The sequence below is a fragment of the Aquarana catesbeiana genome, linkage group LG11 (genome assembly GCF_042186555.1).
Source record: "Aquarana catesbeiana isolate 2022-GZ linkage group LG11, ASM4218655v1, whole genome shotgun sequence".
Taxonomy (NCBI): domain Eukaryota; kingdom Metazoa; phylum Chordata; class Amphibia; order Anura; family Ranidae; genus Aquarana; species Aquarana catesbeiana.
The window spans coordinates 210,154-233,925 of NC_133334.1; the positions used below are offsets into that span (position 1 = coordinate 210,154).

General features: G+C 53.5%; 1 protein-coding gene across 1 annotated transcript in view; it reads left to right on the top strand.

Moving 5' to 3' along the window:
- Positions 1-23,772, top strand: part of OTOG (otogelin) — a 310,396-nt gene that overhangs the window by 135,093 nt on the left and 151,531 nt on the right. The window contains exons 30-33 of the mRNA XM_073605993.1: positions 6,258-6,419; positions 6,578-6,856; positions 10,385-10,496; positions 14,321-14,400. Coding sequence (XP_073462094.1) covers positions 6,258-6,419; positions 6,578-6,856; positions 10,385-10,496; positions 14,321-14,400 — 633 coding nt within the window. The remainder of the gene's footprint in view (positions 1-6,257; positions 6,420-6,577; positions 6,857-10,384; positions 10,497-14,320; positions 14,401-23,772) is intronic.

Sequence of the window (23,772 nt, forward strand, 5' to 3'; positions counted from 1 at the left end):
TACTGTGTGTGTATATATAATAGATATCATGTATATACTGTGTGTATATATAATAGATATCATGTATATACTGTGTGTGTATATAATAGATATCATGTATATACTGTGTGTGTATATATAATAGATATCATGTATATACTGTGTGTGTATATAATAGATATCATGTATATACTGTGTGTATATATATATAATAGATATCATGTATATACTGTGTGTGTATATAATAGATATCATGTATATACTGTGTGTATATATAATAGATATCATGTATATACTGTGTGTATATAATAGATATCATGTATATACTGTGTGTGTATATATAATAGATATCATGTATATACTGTGTGTATATATAATAGATATCATGTATATACTGTGTATATATATAATAGATATCATGTATATACTGTGTGTGTATATATAATAGATATCATGTATATACTGTGTGTGTATATAATAGATATCATGTATATACTGTGTGTATATAGAATAGATATCATGTATATACTGTGTGTATATATCAGTGTTCCTCAACTCCAGTCCTCAAGGTGTTCCAGCAGGTCATGTTTTCAGGATTTTCCTCAGATGAAACCTCTGTGGTAATTACTAAGGCAGTGGAACTGATCAAATCATCTGTGCAAGATAATGGAAATCCTAAAAACATGACCTGTTGGGGCGTCTTGAGGACTGGAGCTGATATATACTATAAATGTGTATATATATATATATACTGTGTATAAATTACATAGAATGTGAGGTTGAAAACAGACACAAGTCCATCAAGTCCAACCTATGTGTGATTATATGTCATATTACATTATATATCTCTGTATGTTGTGTGATTATATGTCATATTACATTATATATCTCTGTATGTTGTGTGATTATATGTCATATTACATTATATATCTCTGTATGTTGTGTGATTATATGTCATATTACATTATATATCTCTGTATGTTGTGTGATTATATGTCATATTACATTATATATCTCTGTATGTTGTGTGATTATATGTCATATTACATTATATATCCTGTATGTTGTGTGATTATATGTCATATTACATTATATATCTCTGTATGTTGTGTGATTATATGTCATATTACATTATATATCCTGTATGTTGTGTGATTATATGTCATATTACATTATATATCTCTGTATGTTGTGTGATTATATGTCATATTACATTATATATCTCTGTATGTTGTGTGATTATATGTCATATTACATTATATATCTCTGTATGTTGTGTGATTATATGTCATATTACATTATATATCTCTGTATGTTGTGTGATTATATGTCATATTACATTATATATCTCTGTATGTTGTGTGATTATATGTCATATTACATTATATATCTCTGTATGTTGTGTGATTATATGTCATATTACATTATATATCTCTGTATGTTGTGTGATTATATGTCATATTACATTGTATATCTCTGTATGTTGTGGTCATTCAGGTGATTATCTAATAGTTTCTTGAAACGATCGATGTGCCCCGCTGAGACCACCGCCTGTGGAAGGGAATTCCACATCCTTGCCGCTCTTATGCTGCGTACACGCGATCAGAATTTCTGACAACAAATGTTTGAGGGCAGATTCTCAAATTTTCCGACAACAAACTTTGTTCCGATCGTGTGTATCCAAGTTCAGATGCACAAAATTCCACGCATGTTTGGAATCGAGCAGAAGAGCCGCACTGGCTATTGAACTTCATTTTTCTCGGCTCGTCATGCTTGTTGTACGTCACCGCGTTCTTGGCGATCGGAATTTCCAACAACAATTGTGTGACCGTGTGTATGCAAGTCAAGTTTGAGCCAACATCCGCCGGAAAAAATCCTAGGATTTGTTGGCGGAAAGTCCGATCAATGTCCGATCGTGTGTACGCGGCATTACAGTAAAGAACCCTCTACGTAGTTTAAGGTTAAACCACTTTTCTTCTAATTGTAATGAGTGGCCACGAGTCTTGTTAAAATCTCTTCTATTGTGGGGTCACCAGTCCGGTATTTGTATATTGTGGGGTCACCAGTCCGGTATTTGTATATTGTGGGGTCACCAGTCCGGTATTTGTATATTGTGGGGTCACCAGTCCGGTATTTGTATATTGTGGGGTCACCAGTCCGGTATTTGTATATTGTGGGGTCACCAGTCCGGTATTTATATATTGTGGGGTCACCAGTCCGGTATTTATATATTGTGGGGTCACCAGTCCGGTATTTATATATTGTGGGGTCACCAGTCCGGTATTTGTATATTGTGGGGTCACCAGTCCGGTATTTATATATTGTGGGGTCACCAGTCCGGTATTTATATATTGTGGGGTCACCAGTCCGGTATTTGTATATTGTGGGGTCACCAGTCCAGTATTTATATATTGTGGGGTCACCAGTCCGGTATTTGTATATTGTGGGGTCACCAGTCCGGTATTTGTATATTGTGGGGTCACCAGTCCGGTATTTATATATTGTGGGGTCACCAGTCCGGTATTTGTATATTGTGGGGTCACCAGTCCGGTATTTGTATATTGTGGGGTCACCAGTCCGGTATTTGTATATTGTGGGGTCACCAGTCCGGTATTTATATATTGTGGGGTCACCAGTCCGGTATTTGTATATTGTGGGGTCACCAGTCCGGTATTTGTATATTGCGGGGTCACCAGTCCGGTATTTGTATATTGTGGGGTCACCAGTCCGGTATTTGTATATTGTGGGGTCACCAGTCCGGTATTTATATATTGTGGGGTCACCAGTCCGGTATTTGTATATTGTGGGGTCACCAGTCCGGTATTTGTATATTGTGGGGTCACCAGTCCGGTATTTGTATATTGTGGGGTCACCAGTCCGGTATTTATATATTGTGGGGTCACCAGTCCGGTATTTGTATATTGTGGGGTCACCAGTCCGGTATTTGTATATTGCGGGGTCACCAGTCCGGTATTTGTATATTGTGGGGTCACCAGTCCGGTATTTGTATATTGTGGGGTCACCAGTCCGGTATTTGTATATTGTGGGGTCACCAGTCCGGTATTTGTATATTGTGGGGTCACCAGTCCGGTATTTATATAATGAAATCATATCCCCTCTCAAGCGTCTCTTCTCCAGAGAGAATAAGTTCAGAGCTCACAACCTTTCCTCATAACTAAGATCCTCCAGACCCTTTATTAGCTTTGTTGCCCTTCTTTGTAGTCGCTCCATTTCCAGTACATCCTTCCTGAGGACTGGTGCCCAGAACTGGACAGCATACTCCAGGTGCGGCCGGACCAGAGTCTTGTAGAGCGGGAGAATTATCGTTTTATCTCTGGAGTTGATCCTCTTTTTAATGCCAATATTCTGTTTGCTTTGTTAGCAGCAGCTTGGCATTGCATGTCATTGCTGAGCCTATCATCTACTAGGACCCCCAGGTCCCTTTCCATCCTAGATCCCCCCAGAGGTTCTCCCCCCAGTCTATAGATTGCATTCAGATTTTTACCACCCAAATACATTATTTTACATTTTTCTACATTGAACCTCATTTGCCATGTAGTCGCCCCTCCCCCATTCATTTGTTCAGATCTTTTTGCAAGGTTTCCACATCCTGCGGAGAAGTTATTGCCCTGCTTAGCTTAGTATCGTCTGCAAATACAGAGATTGAACTGTTTATCCCATCCTCCAGATCGTTTATGAACAAATTAAATAGGATTGGTCCCAGCACAGAACCCTGGAGAACCCCACTACCCACCCCTGACCATTCTGAGTACTCCCTATTTATCACCACCCTCTGAACTCGCCCTTGTAGCCAGTTTTCAATCCATGTACTCACCCTATGGTCCATGCCAACGGACCTTATTTTGTACAGTAAACGTTTATGGGGAACTGTGTCAAATGCTTTTGTAAAATCCAGATACACCACGTCTACGGGCCTTCCTTTATCTAGATGGCAACTCACCTCCTCATAGAAGGTTAATAGATTGGTTTGGCAAGAACGATTCTTCATGAATCCATGCTGATTACTGCTAATGATACCATTCTTATTACTAAAATCTTGTATATAGTCCCTTATCATCCCCTCCAAGAGTTTACATACTATTGATGTTAGGCTAACTGGTCTGTAATTCCCAGGGATGTTTTTTGGGCCCTTTTTAAATATCGGTGCTACATTGGCTTTTCTCCAATCACTTGACTGAGTTCCCTAAGTACCCTCGGATGCAAGCCATCTGGTCCCGGTGATTTATTAATGTTAAGTTTCTCAAGTCTAATTTTAATTCTGTCCTCTGTTAACCATGGAGGTGCTTCCTGTGTTGTGTCCTGAGGATAAACACTGCAGTTTTGGTTACTGAAGCCCCCCGATTCACTCGTGAAGACTGAGGAGAAGAATAAATTCAATACCTTCACCATCTCCCCATCCTTTGTAACCAGATGTCCTTCCTCATTCTTTATGGGGCCAATATGGTCTGTCCTCCCTTTTTTACTGTTTACATACTTAAAGAATTTCTTGGGATTTTTTTTGCTCTCCTCCGCTATGTGTCTTTCATGTTCTATCTTAGCTGTCCTAATTGTACCCTTACATTTCTGTTGCATTCTTTGTAAAGTCTGAATGCTGACGATGATCCCTCAACCTTGTATTTTTGAAGGCCTTCTCCTTTGCTTTTATGTGCATTTTTACATTGAAGTTAAACCATCCAGGACTTTTGTTTGCACTTTTAAATTCATTACCCAATGGGATACATTGGTTAATGCCCTTATTTAATATGCTCTTTGTCATGGAAATTCCGCTATATGCTGTGCATAATCCATGTCTCCTGCGCTAATAGAGCGCCCTTTCAGCTTCTTGGTATAATGCATCTTAATACGACCCTGTTTCCCATATCTTCCCAAGTAAACAGACATGACCACCATCCTCACATCCTCAGCTCCACAGCTTGACTCGTTTTTCCAGAGACTGTGTTCTGTTTATTTAGAGAACATAACAATAGACCTTGATGGTTTCACAATCAGCCAATCAAGCATAGGCATTCCTTCAAACAGGAGGAGTTATACAAATCTCAACCAATGAACAATCACTAGGGGAGTGTATGGGCGTGTCTGGGCGGGGGCAGTGGGTATGATTTCCCGCCCCCTTGTACCTGTAAGCCATGCTCTCCAGTAAAACAAAAGAAACCACATGGCTGGCCTTGATCCCATGGACGCTGTCCGACCACAACGCACCCAAAGACTCCCGTTTTCACCATTGGTGTGAATCCTTATTCTGCATTGTTCAGAGAACATCCCCGGATTATTCTACCATTCCTGAGGATGGGAGATTATCTGTAGGAACACACCATAGCCCCCCCATGTGCTGATCAGACATACGAGAGACACACGAGCGTACATCCCCCCATAACTGATAATGTATTTGCAGAGTGAAGACATCCCCCCCAGACGATCGGTCTGTGCATTGCACAGGGTCACTTCACTGGCGGACATATCCCCACTCTGCAAATACTTCTCTGCAACTTCAGGAAGCTTTTCACTACCAAAACGGGTCTCAACTGACCTCAGTCTTCCCCAGTCAGCTCTGTAGAGCGGGAGAACTAACACTGGGAGTCACTGTGACAATACATATTAAATACATCCTAATAAAATTTCCACAACATCCTAAAGCAAACCCATCTCTCCTCCGTATTCTTTGTTCCTAATATTTTATCCCAGTTTATGCCTTTTAGCAAGGTTTGTAGTTTAGGGAAGTTGGCTCTTTTGAAATTCAGTGTCTTTGTGTTCCCTTCATGTTTCCTATTTGTGTGATTTATACTGAAACTAATTGACCTGTGATCGCTGTTCCCTAAATTGCCCCGTATTTCCACATCTGTTATCAGGTCTGTATTGTTGGTAATCAGTAGATCTAGTTATGTTTTATTTCTAGTTGGTGCGTCTACCATCTGACCCATAAAATTGTCCTGCAAGACACTAAGGAACTGGCGAGCCTTAAATGAATGCGCGGTTCCCTCCGCCCAGTCTATGTCTGGATAATTAAAATCCCCCATTATGATAACACTTCCCATCCTTGCTGCTAATCCAGTTTGTGATAGGAGATCCGTCTCCACTTCCTCCCTCCAGATATATAATGTGTATATATTGTGTGTGTGTATATATATACTGTGTGTATATACTATGTATGTGTATATATATATATATATATATTATAATATACTGTGTGTATGGATATACTATGTATATGTGTATATATGATATGATGATATTGTGACAGTCCTGTGACGTTCCTCCAGTTGTAGGTAGGGGGCCGTACCACCTGCGCAGTTTCTCGCACTCCAGTCTGGTGTTGGCGGTTCGGTTTTCGGACGCCATAGTGATGCCGGTGAGAGGAGATGACGCCATCCCAGGACACACCGCCAGCTTCATGCTGATCCCCGGCCTCTACAGATCACACGGTGAGCAGATTTATTATTATCACACTGACAGTGGCCGTGGCAAAGTCTTCTGATGCAGTGAGCCATAGAATTCCCAGAATTCCCCTGTCAGCGCTGACACACATTTGGCGATAACGCAGAATCTGATCATGGCTGACCATGTTTCACTTCCTCCGCAGACCGCAATCTCGTGTCTCTGGAATTGGCTGATCGGCCAAACTACTTCCTATATGCGGCCAATAACGGGAGTCTTCTGGTCGCCAAATGGAGGCGGAGCCAAGTCTTCCAGAGCCGGGCGACATTCTTAATCCGACAGAACGCCTGGATGGCCGGCTACAATGCCTTCGAGAGCTTCACCAATCCCGGACACTTCCTGAGATTGTCCCCGACCTCCATCTCCCTGTCCCGATATCGCCACTCCGCCACCTACCGCCGCTCCACCCTCTTCAAGTTATCAGGTAAGAGACATACAGAATATGGGCGGAGTCCTGACCACGTCATGCTATGATACTCCGCCCTTTTCTGACCTGAGAGTTGGAATGTTGGGTCCCCCATATACAGAGAGTCGGGGTGTTGCCCTTCCCCATATACAGAGAGTCGGGGTGTTGCCCTTCCCCGTATACAGAGAGTCGGGGTGTTGTGCCCCCCCTGTGGTAGCGAGAGTCCTGTCATGTATGGTGAGGACCTCCGTCCCTCCTGTCATGTATGGTGAGGACCTCCGTCCCTCCTGTCATGTATGGTGAGGACCTCCGTCCCTCCTGTCATGTATGGTGAGGACCTCCGTCCCTCCTGTCATGTATGGTGAGGACCTCCGTCCCTCCTGTCATGTATGGTGAGGACCTCCGTCCCTCCTGTCATGTATGGTGAGGACCTCCGTCCCTCCTGTCATGTATGGTGAGGACCTCCGTCCCTCCTGTCATGTATGGTGAGGACCTCCGTCCCTCCTGTCATGTATGGTGAGGACCTCCGTCCCTCCTGTCATGTATGGTGAGGACCTCCGTCCCTCCTGTCATGTATGGTGAGGACCTCCGTCCCTCCTGTCATGTATGGTGAGGACCTCCGTCCCTCCTGTCATGTATGGTGGGGACCTCCGTCCCTCCTGTCATGTATGGTGAGGACCTCCGTCCCTCCTGTCATGTATGGTGAGGACCTCCGTCCCTCCTGTCATGTATGGTGAGGACCTCCGTCCCTCCTGTCATGTATGGTGGGGACCTCCGTCCCTCCTGTCATGTATGGTGAGGACCTCCGTCCCTCCTGTCATGTATGGTGGGGACCTCCGTCCCTCCTGTCATGTATGGTGGGGACCTCTGTCCCTCCTGTCATGTATGGTGAGGACCTCCGTCCCTCCTGTCATGTATGGTGGGGACCTCCGTCCCTCCTGTCATGTATGGTGAAGACCTCCGTCCCTCCTGTCATGTATGGTGAGGACCTCCGTCCCTCCTGTCATGTATGGTGAGGACCTCCGTCCCTCTTGTCATGTATGGTGAGGACCTCCGTCCCTCCTGTCATGTATGGTGAGGACCTCCGTCCCTCCTGTCATGTATGGTGGGGACCTCCGTCCCTCCTGTCATGTATGGTGAGGACCTCCGTCCCTCCTGTCATGTATGCTGAGGACCTCCGTCCCTCCTGTCATGTATGGTGAGGACCTCCGTCCCTCCTGTCATGTATGCTGAGGACCTCCGTCCCTCCTGTCATGTATGCTGAGGACCTCCGTCCCTCCTGTCATGTATGCTGAGGACCTCCGTCCCTCCTGTCATGTATGCTGAGGACCTCCGTCCCTCCTGTCATGTATGGTGAGGACCTCCGTCCCTCCTGTCATGTATGGTGAGGACCTCCGTCCCTCCTGTCATGTATGGTGGGGACCTCCGTCCCTCCTGTCATGTATGGTGAGGACCTCCGTCCCTCCTGTCATGTATGGTGAGGACCTCCGTCCCTCCTGTCATGTATGGTGAGGACCTCCGTCCCTCCTGTCATGTATGGTGAGGACCTCCGTCCCTCCTGTCATGTATGGTGAGGACCTCCGGCCCTCCTGTCATGTATGGTGAGGACCTCCGGCCCTCCTGTCATGTATGGTGAGGACCTCCGTCCCTCCTGTCATGTATGGTGAGGACCTCCGGCCCACCTGTCATGTATGGTGAGGACCTCCGTCCCTCCTGTCATGTATGGTGAGGACCTCCGGCCCTCCTGTCATGTATGGTGAGGACCTCCGTCCCTCCTGTCATGTATGGTGAGGACCTCCGGCCCACCTGTCATGTATGGTGAGGACCTCCGTCCCTCCTGTCATGTATGGTGAGGACCTCTGGCCCTCCTGTCATGTATGGTGAGGACCTCCGTCCCTCCTGTCATGTATGCTGAGGACCTCCGTCCCTCCTGTCATGTATGGTGAGGACCTCCGTCCCTCCTGTCATGTATGGTGAGGACCTCCGTCCCTCCTGTCATGTTTGGTGAGGACCTCCGGCCCTCCTGTCATGTATGGTGAGGACCTCCGTCCCTCCTGTCATGTATGGTGAGGACCTCCGGCCCACCTGTCATGTATGGTGAGGACCTCCGTCCCTCCTGTCATGTATGGTGAGGACCTCTGGCCCTCCTGTCATGTATGGTGAGGATCTCCGTCCCTCCTGTCATGTATGGTGAGGACCTCCGTCCCTCCTGTCATGTATGGTGAGGACCTCCGGCCCACCTGTCATGTATGGTGAGGACCTCTGGCCCTCCTGTCATGTATGGTGAGGACCTCCGGCCCACCTGTCATGTATGCTGAGGACCTCCGTCCCTCCTGTCATGTATGGTGAGGACCTCCGGCCCTCCTGTCATGTATGGTGAGGACCTCCGTCCCTCCTGTCATGTATGGTGAGGACCTCCGGCCCACCTGTCATGTATGGTGAGGACCTCTGTCCCTCCTGTCATGTATGGTGAGGACCTCCGGCCCACCTGTCATGTATGGTGAGGACCTCCGTCCCTCCTGTCATGTATGGTGAGGACCTCCGTCCCTCCTGTCATGTATGGTGAGGACCTCTGGCCCTCCTGTCATGTATGGTGAGGACCTCTGTCCCTCCTGTCGTGTGGGGGATGGGCTCTCGGATTTGAGGGAACCCCGCTGAGGTTCTGCTGCTGTTCAGTGACTCCGGCTCGGTGAGATGAAGTTTTCAGTTTTGGGTGGAGCGTTGAGAAGCTCTGCCAGGTGCCCCCCCTAGGGATTCCCCTTCACTTCCTGTCGTTTTGTCTGGATTTCTGTCCCCCTCCAGCGCAGGCTGTGATTGGTGGAGACGGGGAAACATCTTCTATGGATTATTGAGTTGAATCCTTATCTCCACCTGGATTTAGGAGGTGTGGGGGAGGGGATGAAATCTTCTCCGCGGTTCTGCTGATGTGGAGTCATTTTCAGCTCGTAGAATAGCGCGGTATTTGTTGGGGAGACGGCGGATAGGATTTCTTGCTGACCGATGGAAATGCTTCCCATGTTGAAGTGTCAGAGATCAGGAATAATACTCTGCCAGGGGACCATTAATGGCACTGAGGGGCCCACAACAGACGCCAGGAGGGCCCATAACAGATGCATGCCAGGGGCCCAGAAGAAATGCTGTAATGGGGCCCTTAATACATGCGAAAGGGGGGGACCCCACGCTGTTTTTTCTTTATTTTTTTAAATAGCCGGATGGCGACAGTTGTAACTGCGAGTCAATTGAAAAGGGATTTGACTCATTTTTTTTCTTTAGAAATGTCAGTTTTGCTGCAGCAGGTTCTATACATGCTACAGATGCGTCACTTTACAGGCAGACTAAGGGGACCTCCCAGGCACGATATTTAAAGGAATTTTTCATATCGGATGTTGGGGGGGGCAGATAGAAGCATATTGATCACCTTTATTGATCTGTAGAACATACAATTTATCAGGCGGAGGAGTAAATGTGGGTGTGGCTTCAGATGTATGAATTTTAATATTTATTGCTCATCGATTGTCTTCTGAACTCTTTTCTCCATATATTCAGAGGCTCCAGTTCTGCTGCGATTGGCCTGCCAGTGGCGCTATGATGCCTGTTCCAGCGCGTGTTTCCGGACCTGCAGGGACCCGGCTGGAGAACACTGTGCGAATGTCCCGAGGTAAGTGACGTCATGAAATGTCTGACCCTCCCCCCCATCCGTGGTATGGATCTGTATGAGGATGAAGGAGGGCTCTGTATATCTGAGTCTGCAGAGAGTCTTGTAACTTCCCTCAAGAACCTCCTACATCCCCTCCTCCGTTCTCACCAGAGTCCAGAGGGGGCGGGTTCACACATCCCCTCCTCCGCACTCAGCAGAGGGGGCGGGATCATACATCCCCTCCTCCGCACTCAGCAGAGGGGGCAGGATCACACATCCCCTCCTCCGCACTCAGCAGAGGGGGCGGGATCATACATCCCCTCCTCCGCACTCAGCAGAGGGGGCAGGATCACACATCCCCTCCTCCGCACTCAGCAGAGGGGGCGGGATCACACATCCCCTCCTCCGCACTCAGCAGAGGGGGCTGGATCACACATCCCCTCCTCCGCACTCAGCAGAGGGGGCGGGATCACACATCCCCTCCTCCGCACTCAGCAGAGGGGGCTGGATCACACATCCCCTCCTCCGCACTCAGCAGAGGGGGCGGGATCACACATCCCCTCCTCCGCACTCAGCAGAGGGGGCGGGATCACACATCCCCTCCTCCGCACTCAGCAGAGGGGGCGGGATCACACATCCCCTCCTCCGCACTCAGCAGAGGGGGCGGGATCACACATCCCCTCCTCCGCACTCAGCAGAGGGGGCGGGATCACACATCCCCTCCTCCGCACTCAGCAGAGGGGGCGGGATCACACATCCCCTCCTCCGCACTCAGCAGAGGGGGCGGGATCACACATCCCCTCCTCCGCACTCAGCAGAAGGGGCGGGATCACACATCCCCTCCTCCGCACTCAGCAGAAGGGGCGGGATCACACATCCCCTCCTCCGCACTCAGCAGAGGGGGCGGGATCACACATCCCCTCCTCCGCACTCAGCAGAGGGGGCGGGATCACACATCCCCTCCTCCGCACTCAGCAGAGGGGGCGGGATCACACATCCCCTCCTCCGCACTCAGCAGACGGGGCGGGATCACACATCCCCTCCTCCGCACTCAGCAGACGGGGCGGGATCACACATCCCCTCCTCCGCACTCAGCAGACGGGGCGGGATCACACATCCCCTCCTCCGCACTCAGCAGACGGGGCGGGATCACACATCCCCTCCTCCGCACTCAGCAGACGGGGCGGGATCACACATCCCCTCCTCCGCACTCAGCAGACGGGGCGGGATCACACATCCCCTCCTCCGCACTCAGCAGACGGGGCGGGATCACACATCCCCTCCTCCGCACCTGGTTATAGAAGATCCAGGTTTAGTTTTTGCCAGTTACTGCATGTCATCCAGCATGTAATAAACAGCCTTGTCCAGGCAGAGGTCCCGGGGCCTTATGTAATAAACAGTCCCAACCCGTCCAGGCAGAGGTCCCGGGGCCTCATGTAATAAACAGTCCCAACCCGTCCAGGCAGAGGTCCCGGGGCCTCATGTAATAAACAGTCCCAACCCGTCCAGGCAGAGGTCCCGAGGCCTCATGTAATAAACAGTCCCAACCCGTCCAGGCAGAGGTCCCGGGGCCTCATGTAATAAACAGTCCCAACCTGCCCAGGCAGAGGTCCCGAGGCCTCATGTAATAAACAGTCCCAACCCGCCCAGGCAGAGGTCCCGGGGCCTCATGTAATAAACAGTCCCAACCCGTCCAGGCAGAGGTCCCGGGGCCTCATGTAATAAACAGTCCCAACCCGTCCAGGCAGAGGTCCCGGGGCCTCATGTAATAAACAGTCCCAACCCGTCCAGGCAGAGGTCCCGGGGCCTCATGTAATAAACAGTCCCAACCCGTCCAGGCAGAGGTCCCGGGCCTCATGTAATAAACAGTCCCAACCCGTCCACACAGAGGTCCCGGGCCTCATGTAATAAACAGTCCCAACCCGCCCAGGCAGAGGTCCCGGGCCTCATGTAATAAACAGTCCCAACTCGCCCAGGCAGAGGTCCCGGGGCCTTATGTAATAAACAGTCCCAACCCGTCCAGGCAGAGGTCCCGGGGCCTCATGTAATAAACAGTCCCAACTCGCCCAGGCAGAGGTCCCGGGGCCTCATGTAATAAACAGTCCCAACCCGCCCAGGCAGAGGTCCCGGGGCCTCATGTAATAAACAGTCCCAACCCGTCCAGGCAGAGGTCCCGGGGCCTCATGTAATAAACAGTCCCAACTCGCCCAGGCAGAGGTCCCGGGGCCTCATGTAATAAACAGTCCCAACTCGCCCAGGCAGAGGTCCCGGGGCCTCATGTAATAAACAGTCCCAACTCGCCCAGGCAGAGGTCCCGGGGCCTCATGTAATAAACAGTCCCAACCCGTCCAGGCGGAGGTCCCGGGGCCTCATGTAATAAACAGTCCCAACCCGTCCAGGCGGAGGTCCCGGGGCCTCATGTAATAAACAGTCCCAACCCGCCCAGGCAGAGGTCCCGGGGCCTTATGTAATAAACAGTCCCAACCCGTCCAGGCAGAGGTCCCGGGGCCTCATGTAATAAACAGTCCCAACCCGTCCAGGCAGAGGTCCCGGGGCCTCATGTAATAAACAGTCCCAACCCGTCCAGGCAGAGGTCCCGAGGCCTCATGTAATAAACAGTCCCAACCCGTCCAGGCAGAGGTCCCGGGCCTCATGTAATAAACAGTCCCAACCCGTCCACACAGAGGTCCCGGGCCTCATGTAATAAACAGTCCCAACCCGCCCAGGCAGAGGTCCCGGGGCCTCATGTAATAAACAGTCCCAACCCGCCCAGGCAGAGGTCCCGGGCCTCATGTAATAAACAGTCCCAACTCGCCCAGGCAGAGGTCCCGGGCCTCATGTAATAAACAGTCCCAACCCCCCCAGGCAGAGGTCCCGAGGCCTCATGTAATAAACAGTCCCAACCCATCCAGGCGGAGGTCCCGGGGCCTCATGTAATAAACAGTCCCAACCCGCCCAGGCAGAGGTCCCGGGGCCTCATGTAATAAACAGTCCCAACCCGTCCAGGCAGAGGTCCCGGGGCCTCATGTAATAAACAGTCCCAACTCGCCCAGGCAGAGGTCCCGGGGCCTCATGTAATAAACAGTCCCAACCCGCCCAGGCAGAGGTCCCGGGCCTCATGTAATAAACAGTCCCAACTCGCCCAGGCAGAGGTCCCGGGGCCTCATGTAATAAACAGTCCCAACCCGCCCAGGCAGAGGTCCCGGGGCCTCATGTAATAAACAGTCCCAACCCGCCCAGGCAGAGGTCCCGGGGCCTCATGTAATAAACAGTCCCAACCCGCCCAGGCAGAGGTCCCGGGGCCTTATGTAATAAACAGTCCCAACCCGTCCAGGCAGAGGTCCCGGGGCCTCATGTAATAAACAGTCCCAACTCGCCCAGGCAGAGGTCCCGGGGCCTCATGTAATAAACAGTCCCAACCCGCCCAGGCAGAGGTCCCGGGGCCTCATGTAATAAACAGTCCCAACCCGTCCAGGCAGAGGTCCCGGGGCCTCATGTAATAAACAGTCCCAACCCGCCCAGGCAGAGGTCCCGGGGCCTCATGTAATAAACAGTCCCAACCCGCCCAGGCAGAGGTCCCTTTGCTCCCTGTACACCTTCCATCTCAGTAGAATTTCATCTCTCCTCATCACAGGAGATCCATGGACTCAGAAAGGAATAAATATTTAGAAAGGCAAAAAGTGCCTTCTTTGGGGGGGTTCTGTAGTCCTGATGGTATTTGGGGGTAAGGACATATTGGGGGGTGTCTGGGATGGGGTTCTGTGGTTTGCATGAACTTGTCTGCTGTCTGGTCCCCCGGTGTGGAGGTCCCGGATCTTGTATGTAATAACAATTCTATCCTCCAGGGTGGAAGGTTGTATTCCTCAGTGTCCGCCGGATCTGGTGCTGGACGAGGTGACCAGAAAATGCGTCTACTTCCAGGACTGTAAGTACCACCTTTTGTATCGCTCTTCATCACCTGGCTGACCCGGGGGTCCTGTGCGGCTCCGAAATGTTGCACTTGGACCATTGTGATGCGATCTTTCTGCAATAAAAGCTTTGGGTGACATTTGAGGGTCCGGGGTGTGCTGGTGAAGATGTGCGCTGGGTGATGGGGTCCGGGGTGTTCTGGTGAAGATGAGATGTACGTTGGGTGATGGGGTCCGGGGTGTTCTGGTGAAGATGTGCGTTGGGTGAGGGGGTCCGAGGTGTTCTGGTGAAGATGTGCGTTGGGTGATGGGGTCCGAGGTGTTCTGGTGAAGATGTGCGTTGGGTGATGGGGTCCGAGGTGTTCTGGTGAAGATGTGCGTTGGGTGAGGGGGTCCGAGGTGTTCTGGTGAAGATGTGCGTTGGGTGATGGGGTCCGGGGTGTTCTGGTGAAGATGTGCGCTGGGTGATGGGGTCCGAGGTGTTCTGGTGAAGATGTGCGTTGGGTGAGGGGGTCCGAGGTGTTCTGGTGAAGATGTGCGCTGGGTGATGGGGTCCGGGGTGTGCTGGTGAAGATGTGCGTTGGGTGATGGGGTCCGGGGTGTGCTGGTGAAGATGTGCGTTGGGTGATGGGGTCCGGGGTGTGCTGGTGAAGATGTACATTGGGTGATGGGGTCCGGGGTGTGCTGGTGAAGATGTGCGTTAGGTGATGGGGTCCGGGGAGTTCTGCTGAAGATGTGCGCTGGGTGATGGGGTCCGGGGTGTTCTGCTGAAGATGTGCGCTGGGTGATGGGGTCCGGGGTGTGCTGGTGAAGATGTGCGTTGGGTGATGGTGTCCGGGGTGTTCTGGTGAAGATGTGCGTTGGGTGATGGGGTCCGGGGTGTGCTGGTGAAGATGTGCGTTGGGTGATGGGGTCCGGGGTGTGCTGGTGAAGATGTGCGTTGGGTGATGGGGTCCGGGGTGTTCTGGTGAAGATGTACGTTGGGTGATGGGGTCCGGGGTGTTCTGGTGAAGATGTGCGTTGGGTGATGGGGTCCGGGGTGTGCTGGTGAAGATGTGCGTTGGGTGATGGGGTCCGGGGTGTTCTGGTGAAGATGTGCGTTGGGTGATGGGGTCCGGGGTGTGCTGGTGAAGATGTGCGTTGGGTGATGGGGTCCGGGGTGTGCTGGTGAAGATGTGCGTTAGGTGATGGGGTCCGGGGTGTTCTGCTGAAGATGTGCGCTGGGTGATGGGGTCCGGGGTGTTCTGGTGAAGATGTACGTTGGGTGATAGGGTCCGGGGTGTTCTGGTGAAGATGTACGTTGGGTGATGGGGTCCGGGGTGTTCTGCTGAAGATGTGCGCTGGGTGATGGGGTCCGGGGTGTGCTGGTGAAGATGTGCGTTGGGTGATGGGGTCCGGGGTGTGCTGGTGAAGATGTGCGTTGGGTGATGGGGTCCGGGGTGTGCTGGTGAAGATGTGCGTTGGGTGATGGGGTCCGAGGTGTTCTGGTGAAATTGTACGTTGGGTGATGGGGTCCGGGGTGTGCTGGTGAAGATGTGCGCTGGGTGATGGGGTCCGGGGTGTTCTGGTGAAGATGTACGTTGGGTGATGGGGTCCGAGGTGTTCTGGTGAAGATGTGCGCTGGGTGATGGGGTCCGGGGTGTGCTGGTGAAGATGTACGTTGGGTGATGGGGTCCGGGGTGTTCTGGTGAAGATGTACGTTGGGTGATGGGGTCCGGGGTGTTCTGGTGAAGATGTTTGTTGGGTGATGGGGTACGGGGTGTGCTGGTGAAGAAGTGCGTTGGGTGATGGGGTCCGAGGTGTTCTGGTGAAGATGTACGTTGGGTGATGGGGTCCGGGGTGTGCTGGTGAAGATGTGCGCTGGGTGATGGGGTCCGGGGTGTTCTGGTGAAGATGTACGTTGGGTGATGGGGTCCGGGGTGTTCTGGTGAAGATGTGCATTGGATGATGGGGTCCGGGGTGTGCTGGTGAAGATGTGCGCTGGGTGATGGGGTCCGGGGTGTTCTGGTGAAGATGTGCGTTGGGTGATGGGGTCCGGGGTGTGCTGGTGAAGATGTGCGTTGGGTGATGGGGTCCGGGGTGTGCTGGTGAAGATGTGCGCTGGGTGATGGGGTCCGGGGTGTGCTGGTAAAGATGTGCGTTGGGTGATGGGGTCCGGGGTGTTCTGGTGAAGATGTACGTTGGGTGATGGGGTCCGGGGTGTTCTGGTGAAGATGTGCGTTGGGTAATGGGGTCCGGGGTGTTCTGGTGAAGATGTTTCTTGGGTGATAGGGTCCGGGGTGTTCTGGTGAAGATGTTTGTTGAGTGATAGGGTCCGGGGTGTGCTGGTGAAGATGTACGTTGGGTGATGGGGTCCGGGGTGTTCTGGTGAAGATGTGCATTGGATGATGGGGTCCGGGGTGTGCTGGTGAAGATGTGCGCTGGGTGATGGGGTCCGGGGTGTTCTGGTGAAGATGTGCGTTGGGTGATGGGGTCCGGGGTGTGCTGGTGAAGATGTGCGTTGGGTGATGGGGTCCGGGGTGTGCTGGTGAAGATGTGCGCTGGGTGATGGGGTCCGGGGTGTGCTGGTAAAGATGTGCGTTGGGTGATGGGGTCCGGGGTGTTCTGGTGAAGATGTACGTTGGGTGATGGGGTCCGGGGTGTTCTGGTGAAGATGTGCGTTGGGTAATGGGGTCCGGGGTGTTCTGGTGAAGATGTTTCTTGGGTGATAGGGTCCGGGGTGTTCTGGTGAAGATGTTTGTTGAGTGATAGGGTCCGGGGTGTGCTGGTGAAGATGTACGTTGGGTGATGGGGTCCGGGGTGTTCTGGTGAAGATGTACGTTGGGTGAGGGGGTCCGGGGTGTTCTGGTGAAGATGTGCGTTGGGTGATGGGGTCCGGGGTGTGCTGGTGAAGATGTGCGTTGGGTGATAGGGTCCGGGGTGTGCTGGTGAAGATGTGCGTTGGGTGATGGGGTCCGGGGTGTTCTGGTGAAGATGTGCGTTGGGTGATAGGGTCCGGGGTGTGCTGGTGAAGATGTGCGTTGGGTGAGGGGGTCCGCGGTGTTCTGGTGAAGATGTGCGCTGGGTGATAGGGTCCGGGGTGTGCTGGTGAAGATGTTTGTTGGGTAATGGGGTCCGGGGTGTTCTGGTGAAGATGTGCGTTGGGTGAGGGGGTCCGCGGTGTTCTGGTGAAGATGTGCGCTGGGTGATATGGTCCGGGGTGTGCTGGTGAAGATGTTTGTTGGGTAATGGGGTCCGGGGTGTTCTGGTGAAGATGTGCGTTGGGTGAGGGGGTCCGCGGTGTTCTGGTGAAGATGTGCGCTGGGTGATAGGGTCCGGGGTGTTCTGGTGAAGATGTGCGTTGGGTGATGGGGTCCGGGGTGTTCTGGTGAAGATGTGCGTTGGGTGAGGGGGTCCGCGGTGTTCTGGTGAAGATGTGCGCTGGGTGATATGGTCCGGGGTGTGCTGGTGAAGATGTTTGTTGGGTAATGGGGTCCGGGGTGTTCTGGTGAAGATGTGCGTTGGGTGAGGGGGTCCGCGGTGTTCTGGTGAAGATGTGCGCTGGGTGATAGGGTCCGGGGTGTGCTGGTGAAGATGTGCGTTGGGTGATGGGGTCCGGGGTGTTCTGGTGAAGATGTACGTTGGGTGATGGGGTCCGGGGTGTTCTGGTGAAGATGTGCGTTGGGTGATGGGGTCCGGGGTGTTCTGGTGAAGATGTGCGTTGGGTGATGGGGTCCGGGGTGTTCTGGTGAAGATGTGCGCTGGGTGATGGGGTCCGGGGTGTGCTGGTGAAGATGTGCGTTAGGTGATGGGGTCCGGGGTGTTCTGCTGAAGATGTGCGCTGGGTGATGGGGTCCGGGGTGTTCTGCTGAAGATGTGCGCTGGGTGATGGGGTCCGGGGTGTGCTGGTGAAGATGTGCGTTGGGTGATGGTGTCCGGGGTGTTCTGGTGAAGATGTGCGTTGGGTGATGGGGTCCGGGGTGTGCTGGTGAAGATGTGCGTTGGGTGATGGGGTCCGGGGTGTTCTGGTGAAGATGTGCGTTGGGTGATGGGGTCCGGGGTGTTCTGGTGAAGATGTACGTTGGGTGATGGGGTCCGGGGTGTTCTGGTGAAGATGTGCGTTGGGTGATGGGGTCCGGGGTGTGCTGGTGAAGATGTGCATTGGGTGAGGGGGTCCGGGGTGTGCTGGTGAAGATGTGCGTTGGGTGATGGGGTCCGGGGTGTTCTGGTGAAGATGTGCGTTGGGTAATGGGGTCCGGGGTGTGCTGGTGAAGATGTGCGTTGGGTGATGGGGTCCGGGGTGTGCTGGTGAAGATGTGCGTTAGGTGATGGGGTCCGGGGTGTTCTGCTGAAGATGTGCGCTGGGTGATGGGGTCCGGGGTGTTCTGGTGAAGATGTACGTTGGGTGATAGGGTCCGGGGTGTTCTGGTGAAGATGTACGTTGGGTGATGGGGTCCGGGGTGTTCTGCTGAAGATGTGCGCTGGGTGATGGGGTCCGGGGTGTGCTGGTGAAGATGTGCGTTGGGTGATGGGGTCCGGGGTGTGCTGGTGAAGATGTGCGTTGGGTGATGGGGTCCGGGGTGTGCTGGTGAAGATGTGCGTTGGGTGATGGGGTCCGAGGTGTTCTGGTGAAATTGTACGTTGGGTGATGGGGTCCGGGGTGTGCTGGTGAAGATGTGCGCTGGGTGATGGGGTCCGGGGTGTTCTGGTGAAGATGTACGTTGGGTGATGGGGTCCGAGGTGTTCTGGTGAAGATGTGCGCTGGGTGATGGGGTCCGGGGTGTGCTGGTGAAGATGTACGTTGGGTGATGGGGTCCGGGGTGTTCTGGTGAAGATGTACGTTTGGTGATGGGGTCCGGGGTGTTCTGGTGAAGATGTACGTTGGGTGATGGGGTCCGGGGTGTTCTGGTGAAGATGTTTGTTGGGTGATGGGGTACGGGGTGTGCTGGTGAAGAAGTGCGTTGGGTGATGGGGTCCGAGGTGTTCTGGTGAAGATGTACGTTGGGTGATGGGGTCCGGGGTGTGCTGGTGAAGATGTGCGCTGGGTGATGGGGTCCGGGGTGTTCTGGTGAAGATGTACGTTGGGTGATGGGGTCCGGGGTGTTCTGGTGAAGATGTGCATTGGATGATGGGGTCCGGGGTGTGCTGGTGAAGATGTGCGCTGGGTGATGGGGTCCGGGGTGTTCTGGTGAAGATGTGCGTTGGGTGATGGGGTCCGGGGTGTGCAGGTGAAGATGTGCGTTGGGTGATGGGGTCCGGGGTGTGCTGGTGAAGATGTGCGCTGGGTGATGGGGTCCGGGGTGTGCTGGTAAAGATGTGCGTTGGGTGATGGGGTCCGGGGTGTTCTGGTGAAGATGTACGTTGGGTGATGGGGTCCGGGGTGTTCTGGTGAAGATGTGCGTTGGGTAATGGGGTCCGGGGTGTTCTGGTGAAGATGTTTCTTGGGTGATAGGGTCCGGGGTGTTCTGGTGAAGATGTTTGTTGAGTGATAGGGTCCGGGGTGTGCTGGTGAAGATGTACGTTGGGTGATGGGGTCTGGGGTGTTCTGGTGAAGATGTACGTTGGGTGAGGGGGTCCGGGGTGTTCTGGTGAAGATGTGCGTTGGGTGATGGGGTCCGGGGTGTGCTGGTGAAGATGTGCGTTGGGTGATAGGGTCCGGGGTGTGCTGGTGAAGATGTGCGTTGGGTGATGGGGTCCGGGGTGTTCTGGTGAAGATGTGCGTTGGGTGATAGGGTCCGGGGTGTTCTGGTGAAGATGTGCGTTGGGTGATAGGGTCCGGGGTGTTCTGGTGAAGATGGGCGTTGGGTGATGGGGTCCGCGGTGTGCTGGTGAAGATGTTTGTTGGGTGATGGGGTCCGGGGTGTTCTGGTGAAGATGTGCATTGGGTGATGGGGTCCGCGGTGTTCTGGTGAAGATGTGCGCTGGGTGATAGGGTCCGGGGTGTGCTGGTGAAGATGTTTGTTGGGTAATGGGGTCCGGGGTGTTCTGGTGAAGATGTGCGTTGGGTGAGGGGGTCCGCGGTGTTCTGGTGAAGATGTGCGTTGGGTGATGGGGTCCGGCGTGTTCTGGTGAAGATGTGTATTGGGTGAGGGGGTCCGGGGTGTTCTGGTGAAGATGAGATGTACATTGGGTGATGGGGTCCGAGGTGTTCTGGTGAAGATGTGCGCTGGGTGATGGGGTCCGAGGTGTTCTGGTGAAGATGTGCATTGGGTGATGGGGTCCGGGGTGTTCTGGTTAAGATGTGCGTTGGGTGAGGGGGTCCGCGGTGTTCTGGTGAAGATGTGCGCTGGGTGATATGGTCCGGGGTGTGCTGGTGAAGATGTTTGTTGGGTAATGGGGTCCGGGGTGTTCTGGTGAAGATGTGCGTTGGGTGAGGGGGTCCGCGGTGTTCTGGTGAAGATGTGCGCTGGGTGATAGGGTCCGGGGTGTGCTGGTGAAGATGTGCGTTGGGTGATGGGGTCCGGGGTGTTCTGGTGAAGATGTACGTTGGGTGATGGGGTCCGGGGTGTTCTGGTGAAGATGTGCGTTGGGTGATGGGGTCCGGGGTGTTCTGGTGAAGATGTGCGTTGGGTGATGGGGTCCGGGGTGTTCTGGTGAAGATGTGCGCTGGGTGATGGGGTCCGGGGTGTTCTGGTGAAGATGTTTGTTGGGTGATAGGGTCCGGGGTGTTCTGGTGAAGATGTTTGTTGGGTGATAGGGTCCGGGGTGTGCTGGTGAAGATGTACGTTGGGTGATGGGGTCCGGGGTGTTCTGGTGAAGATGTGCGTTGGGTGAGGGGGTCCGCGGTGTTCTGGTGAAGATGTGCGTTGGGTGATGGGGTCTGGGGTGTGCTGGTGAAGATATGCGCTGGGTGATGGGGTCCGGGGTGTGCTGGTAAAGATGTGCGTTGGGTGATGGGGTCCGGGGTGTTCTGGTGAAGATGTGCGTTGGGTGATGGGGTCCGGGGTGTTCTGGTGAAGATGTTTGTTGGTTGATGGGGTCCGCGGTTTGCTGGTGAAGATGTGCGTTGGGTGATGGGGTCCGGGGTGTGCTGGTGAAGATGTTTGTTGGGTGATGGGGTCCGGGGTGTGCTGGTGAAGATGTTTGTTGGGTGATGGGGCCCGCGGTGTGCTGGTGAAGATGTGCGCTGGGTGATAGGGTCCGGGGTGTTCTGGTGAAGATGTGTGTTGGGTGATGGGGTCCGGGGTGTTCTGGTGAAGATGTGCGTTGGGTGATGGGGTCTGGGGTGTGCTGGTGAAGATGTACGTTGGGTGATAGGGTCTGGGGTGTGCCGGTGAAGATGTTTGTTGGGTGATGGGGTCCGGGGTGTTCTGGTGAAGATGGGCGTTGGGTGATGGTTTCTGCGGTGTGCTGGTGAAGATGTGCGTTGGGTGATGGGGTCCGGGGTGTTCTGGTGAAGATGTACGTTGGGTGATGGGGTCCAAGGTGTTCTGGTGAAGATGTACGTTGGGTGATGGGGTCCGGGGTGTGCTGGTGAAGATGAGATGTACGTTGGGTGATGGGGTCCGAGGTGTTCTGGTGAAGATGTGCGCTGGGTGATGGGGTCCGAGGTGTTCTGGTGAAGATGGGCGTTGGGTGATGGGGTCCGAGGTGTTCTGGTGAAGATGTACGTTGGGTGATGGGGTCCGGGGTGTTCTGGTGAAGATGTGCATTGGGTGAGGGGGTCCGGGGTGTTCTGGTGAAGATGTGCATTGGGTGATGGGGTCCGGGGTGTGCTGGTGAAGATGTGCGTTGGGTGAGGGGGTCCGGGGTGTTCTGGTGAATATGTGCGTTGGGTGATGGGGTCCGCGGTGTGCTGGTGAAGATGTGCGTTGGGGGATGGGGTCCGGGTGTTCTGCTGAAGATGGGCGTTGGGTGATGGTTTCTGCGGTGTGCTGGTGAAGATGTTTGTTGGGTGATGGGGTCCGAGGTGTTCTGGTGAAGATGTGCGTTGGGTGATGGGGTCTGGGGTGTGCTGGTGAAGATGTACGTTGGGTGATGGGGTCCGGGGTGTGCCGGTGAAGATGTTTGTTGGGTGATGGGGTCCGGGGTGTTCTGGTGAAGATGGGCGTTGGGTGATGGTTTCTGCGGTGTGCTGGTGAAGATGTGCGTTGGGTGATAGGGTCCGGGGTGTTCTGGTGAAGATGTACGTTGGGTGATGGGGTCCAAGGTGTTCTGGTGAAGATGTACGTTGGGTGATGGGGTCCGGGGTGTGCTGGTGAAGATGAGATGTACGTTGGGTGATGGGGTCCGAGGTGTTCTGGTGAAGATGTGCGCTGGGTGATGGGGTCCGAGGTGTTCTGGTGAAGATGGGCGTTGGGTGATGGGGTCCGAGGTGTTCTGGTGAAGATGTACGTTGGGTGATGGGGTCCGGGGTGTTCTGGTGAAGATGTGCATTGGGTGAGGGGGTCCGGGGTGTTCTGGTGAAGATGTGCATTGGGTGATGGGGTCCGGGGTGTGCTGGTGAAGATGTGCATTGGGTGAGGGGGTCCGGGGTGTTCTGGTGAAGATGTGCATTGGGTGAGGGGGTCCGGGGTGTTCTGGTGAAGATGTGCATTGGGTGAGGGGGTCCGGGGTGTTCTGGTGAAGATGTGCATTGGGTGAGGGGGTCCGGGGTGTTCTGGTGAAGATGTGCATTGGGTGATAGGGTCCGGGGTGTGCTGGTGAAGATGTGCGTTGGGTGAGGGGGTCCGGGGTGTTCTGGTGAATATGTGCGTTGGGTGATGGGGTCCGCGGTGTGCTGGTGAAGATGTGCGTTGGGGGGATGGGGTCCGGGGTGTTCTGGTGAAGATGTGCGTTGGGTGATGGGGTCCGAGGTGTTCTGGTGAAGATGTACGTTGGGTGATGGGGTCCGGGGTGTTCTGGTGAAGATGTGCGTTGGGTGATGGGGTCCGGGGTGTTCTGGTGAATATGTGCGTTGGGTGATGGGGTCCGCGGTGTGCTGGTGAAGATGTGCATTGGGTGATGGGGTCCGGCGTGTTCTGGTGAAGATGTGCATTGGGTGAGGGGGTCCGGGGTGTTCTGGTGAAGATGTACGTTGGGTGATGGGGTCCGGGGTGTTCTGGTGAAGATGTGCGCTGGGTGATGGGGTCCGAGGTGTTCTGGTGAAGATGGGCGTTGGGTGATGGGGTCCGAGGTGTTCTGGTGAAGATGTACGTTGGGTGATGGGGTCCGGGGTGTTCTGGTGAAGATGTGCGCTGGGTGATGGGGTCCGGGGTGTTCTGGTGAAGATGTGCGTTGGGTGATGGGGTCCGGGGTGTGCTGGTGAAGATGTGCGTTGGGTGATGGGGTCTGGGGTGTGCTGGTGAAGATGTGCGTTGGGGGATGGGGTCCGGGGTGTTCTGGTGAAGATGTACGTTGGGTGATGGGGTCCGAGGTGTTCTGGTGAAGATGTGCGCTGGGTGATGGGGTCCGAGTTGTTCTGGTGAAGA